The sequence below is a fragment of the Corvus brachyrhynchos genome, unplaced genomic scaffold, assembly GCF_000691975.1.
Source record: "Corvus brachyrhynchos isolate BGI_N302 unplaced genomic scaffold, ASM69197v1 scaffold149, whole genome shotgun sequence".
Classification (NCBI taxonomy): Eukaryota; Metazoa; Chordata; class Aves; order Passeriformes; family Corvidae; genus Corvus; species Corvus brachyrhynchos.
Genome location: NW_008240021.1, coordinates 599,358 through 603,870, shown reverse-complemented (window position 1 = coordinate 603,870; position 4,513 = coordinate 599,358). Strand labels below are relative to the sequence as shown.

At 47.2% G+C, this 4,513-nt stretch overlaps 1 protein-coding gene across 1 annotated transcript in view; it reads left to right on the top strand.

Moving 5' to 3' along the window:
- Window positions 1–4,513, top strand: part of LOC103621832 (trifunctional purine biosynthetic protein adenosine-3-like) — a 23,599-nt gene that overhangs the window by 4,388 nt on the left and 14,698 nt on the right. Inside the window, exons 5-9 of the mRNA XM_017743326.1 lie at window positions 1,285–1,396; window positions 1,844–1,903; window positions 2,774–2,899; window positions 3,487–3,574; window positions 4,351–4,436. Coding sequence (XP_017598815.1) covers window positions 1,285–1,396; window positions 1,844–1,903; window positions 2,774–2,899; window positions 3,487–3,574; window positions 4,351–4,436 — 472 coding nt within the window. The remainder of the gene's footprint in view (window positions 1–1,284; window positions 1,397–1,843; window positions 1,904–2,773; window positions 2,900–3,486; window positions 3,575–4,350; window positions 4,437–4,513) is intronic.

Here is a 4,513-nt window from a genome sequence, read left to right as displayed (position 1 = left end):
TGGACGGGCTTTAAGGTCCTTCCAACATACACATTCCATGATTCCATGATTCTGTGAACTGCAGCAGGTTGATTTTTCTGTTCTGAGATCCCAGCTCTTCTTTCTTTCCATCTGCTCCTTCAGGATGCTCGATAAGCCATTTAAAAGACAAAAAATTATAATGGAGAAAAATATTTCAATGAATCTTTCTGTTAATTAAGGGTTAATTATCATTTCTACCCAGACAGATACAGCAAAATGCTCTCTGATGGTGATTTGGAAGGTTCTGGTCAAATATTCATAACTAAAGAAAACGGTTCCATTTCTGTGCCTGTGGGTTGTGTTCCCAGGCTCCTTGTCTTTGCTGGCAAGTGTTCCGTGTGGGATAAACTCATGGAACCTGCAGGGTTCTTCTGATTAAAACCAACCTTTTCCCTGGTCTCGCTCTGTAACAATGTCCAGTTTGTGTTGCTGCCCCATGGAGACAAGGCCAACACCTTCTCTGCCTGTCAGTAAGCGCAAGGCTCCAAAGGGAAAACTGTCCCAGGTCTGCACAGCGAGATGGGGAGGAAGGGAGCCTGGTGTGAGCCTGCCTGGGTATAAACTGGGGGTGAGCTTTAACCTAATGGAAATCATAGTGTGGGAAGGAGAGGAAGGTGTTCTTTCAGGAAACAGGAAATCCGTGTGCAGAATCAGCCCTTCAAAAAATGTTTTGTTTGGCTGTTCACGAGCCAGACGGTGACTGGGTAAAGTTAAAATTCATTAATTAACATGGTGATGCTCTGTTCTTTTTTAATGTCTGGATTTAGTTTGTGTTTCAGACTAAGTGGGAAAATTCAGGAGGTAGAGTGGGATAAGATTTAACAGATCCTTTACGTGCCAGACCTGACTCAGCCTTAACCTCACAACCCCGAGTGTTTAATGGGATTGTGAGCTGTAATGTGGTGTTGTAAAACTACAAATCACCGAGGAGTTCAGCTTTCCAAGCCTATGGCAGGAATAAAATAACAGCCTGGGAAGAAACTGGGAGGTGTTAAAAGTTCAGTGACCTATCCAAGGATATCCATTGAGCTGGTGTCAGAACCAACAGCAGAATTCCTGCATTTCTTGTTCCCAGAGGGCTCCGGGTCCTTCACCTGCGGGACAGGACGGGCTAGCAGGGAATGTGTTTTCCTGATGGGTTATTCTTCAATCCCTTGGGGAAAAAAGGGAGGCTGTGGGAGGCATTCAGGAGCAAACTGCTGATTTCCCTGGATCCCCTGGATGCAGTAGGGATGCCTGACCCCCACTCTGCTTTCCTTAAAGCACTGACTTCCCTGCGCGAGTGGTGCGGGCGCGGGGTCCAGCGGCCAGGAAAGAAGTGACCATTGCAGCCAGCAAGGAGGAGGCCTGCAGAGCTGTCCAGGAGATTATGCAGGTGGAGAAATCCTTAATTAATCCCTGGCAATCCAAGTCTTGGTGTTCTGTACTCTGGGAGTTTGTAATTCTAGCTACAGGAGACAAGTGTTTTTGGGAGAAACTTGTTCATTCGACTCAGGAATTTCCCTGGGTCTCCTCAGATTCCTCCTGTGTGCCTCAGGCAGAGCCTGGAGGTTTTGTGACTGAACTCCTGTTCCAGCCTTGAGTCCCACTGCCCTGCCTCTCCAAATTTTAATTTTTCCTTGTCTCCCAGGCCTGATAAGGAGTATTTCAGTGTTGCCTTCTTAGGTCCAAATGAAATTCCATTGGCCTTCCCCACTGGCATTCCAGCAAGCTGGCACTTCCCACATACATTGATTTTTCTGTTAAAAGAAAATGAAGAGAGGATTTAGGCAGTGGATTCATGTCTGCTAAATGGGGATTTACTTTGTTTTGTTTTTTATAGGACAGAATGTTTGGAGAGATGGTTGTTATTGAAGAACTGCTCCAAGGGGAAGAACTTTCTGTATGTGATTGATGGTGTGATGTTGTGCTTTTACTCTTTGGCATTATTGCTGTGCTTCTGCAGACACACCCAAGTTTATTGTTTCAAATTTCAAATGGTTTTTTTTTTGTTTATTTGCACTTTGAGAAATATAAATATATTGCATATATATAACATGCAATCTAAGCCCTGTATCGTGCTAATCAATGCATATTGTTAGTAGATTTTTCTTCTACATTAACAATGATATTGCTTTTATGGTGATTATTTTAGGGGGGAAATGATTTTTTTTTTCCCTAAAGTGACCCAAAACATGTTTTTATGGACTTTGCCTTGGTAATTCTTGTTACATCAATAACTTTGTGCTAGTATTTAGTGCCTCTTTTAGACTATTCACATGCCAGAGGACTGGTGTGTGTCCATGCGACTGACAGGTCAAAATCGGATTCATCAAAAGGGAATTGTAATGAGAGCCACCATTTTTCTTGGTTATTTAAACATGAGAAAGAAACAATGATTCCCTCAGGCCGATGAGCTTGTAGCAGAAATAAATGGATTCTTTACTCAGAGGGTGGGCAGGCCCTGGCACAGGGTGCCCAGAGCAGCTGGGGCTGCCCCTGGATCCCTGGCAGTGCCCAAGGCCAGGCTGGACATTGGGGCTTGGAGCAGCCTGGCACAGTGGGAGGTGTCCCTGCCATGGCAGGGGTGGGACTGGATGGGCTTTAGTGTCCCTTGCAGTCTGGGCTTCTGCAATTCCTCCATTTCCCAGCAGAACTGAGCGTCAGCCTGTGCCCAGCAGTGCTGTCCCTTGGGCCAGGCCATTGCGGCCTCTTGTGGCCATTGTGGCTGCTGTCACCGCTGTCACCGCTGTGCCCGTGTCTCTCCCCGCAGTGCTCCTGTTTCACCGACGGTGTCACCGTGGCCTCCATGCCCCCGGCTCAGCCCCACAAGCGGCTGCTGGACGGGGACCAGGGCCCCAGCACTGCCGGGATGGGAGCCTATTGCCCCGTGCCTCAGGTACGGCCCCTGCTGCCCCCCAGCCTCTGCTCAGCACAGCCCCTTTAGGGCCCCCTCTGCTGCCATCCCGGTGTCTCCTGGAGTGGATTCCAAGGCTCAAACCTTAACAGTCATTCTTTGGAGTTTAATCAGCCCCTGTTCTCTGGAGCAGCTCTCCTTTACCTCTTCCCTTACTCCTAAACTTGGTGTTCCTCTGCTCCCATTCACATCACGTCAAAAACCCCTGCAGAATTCCCTGTGTGCCTGGGACCTTTGTGCTGTGAACATAACCTGGGGGTTCTTGTTGGTTCTTAAAGCACTGCTCTAAATAAGCTGCTCCAACACATCAGTGTGGGTTTGTCCAAGGACAGAAACACTCTGACTGCGTTCAGCCCAGGCTGCCAGTCCCAGACCTCCTTACAAACCACCCAAACCACCTCGGGAGGCAGAGGAGTGGAATTTCCATCCTCCAGGCAGCAGCACCCCGAGGGAAGGAGCAGGGTTGGGCTGGGACAGCAACAAAGAGCTCAGGCATCTGCTCACTCCAGGCCTCCCAGCAAGGCCAGCAGATGCCAGCACTGCCTCAGTGGGTTTGATTTGGTTGTCAGGTTCCCGAAGCTCTTCTAGAGCAAATCAGGGGTGCAATCCTCCAGCACGTCGTGGACAGCATGAGACAAGAAGGAGCAGCCTATGTAGGTGAGTGAGCACCTGAAAGCCAAGGTAAGCCCCTATCCAGGTCAGTTCCATTGTCAGAGGCTGCTTCTGAGTTCCAGATGCTATTTGTATAAAAACACCCAGCAGCAGCTCATTTTTCATGCAATGTTAAGCCTCACTCATTTGGTTCACAGCTCTTTGTTTGGGAGAGAACTTTGGTCTTTTCTCCTTAAAGCACAATGATTTTATTAAATATTTTTAAATAAAACAGATTTATTTGCAGTTCAGGGCATAACAGATACTTCAGTCCTGCTGTACTGCTCACTCCTACATACAACGATGTCCATTTTCTTCAGGTCTTTATCCAGAGGCTATTTTGGAAAAGGCAGGTGATGCCCACAGGTGTCACGTAATGCCAAGGGCTGCTGTTGGACTGAAGAGATCTCAGACCTCTAAGAGCTGGGATCCAACCCACATCTTTAGTTTCTGCTTTTTGGGGCCTTTTTTTACAATGCCTGAGTAAGAGTGGAGTGGGAGCTGAGTAAGAACGGAGTTGGGTGCAGGATGCCAGAGAACCTTTGCTTTGTGGGGTTTGAAATGTGGTGCCCTGTTCTCAGGTGGCTGCTTCTCACTTTTGCAGGTATTGAGGAATTATTATGACTTGCATCTAAGTGCTTGCAGGACCCTTGCTCCTAATGCCTTCTGATTTGCAGAAATGAATCCCAAACTCCAAAATGCTCTGTTTAATTTAAAGAAGTTCTTGAAAGAAAGAAAGAAATGTTTAAGTTCATTTGCTTGGCTGTGCTCTTTGTGTCCAGGTGTGCTACAAACAGGTTTGATGCTGACCAAAGAGGGGGTGAAGATTTTAAACTTTAAATGCCAGTTTGGGGATCCCCAGTGCCAGGTGAGTGAAACACACTGGAAAATTAAAGATGCTCCATTCTTTTACCTCTTACTGTTGTAGTTTATTTCTAGGGAAAG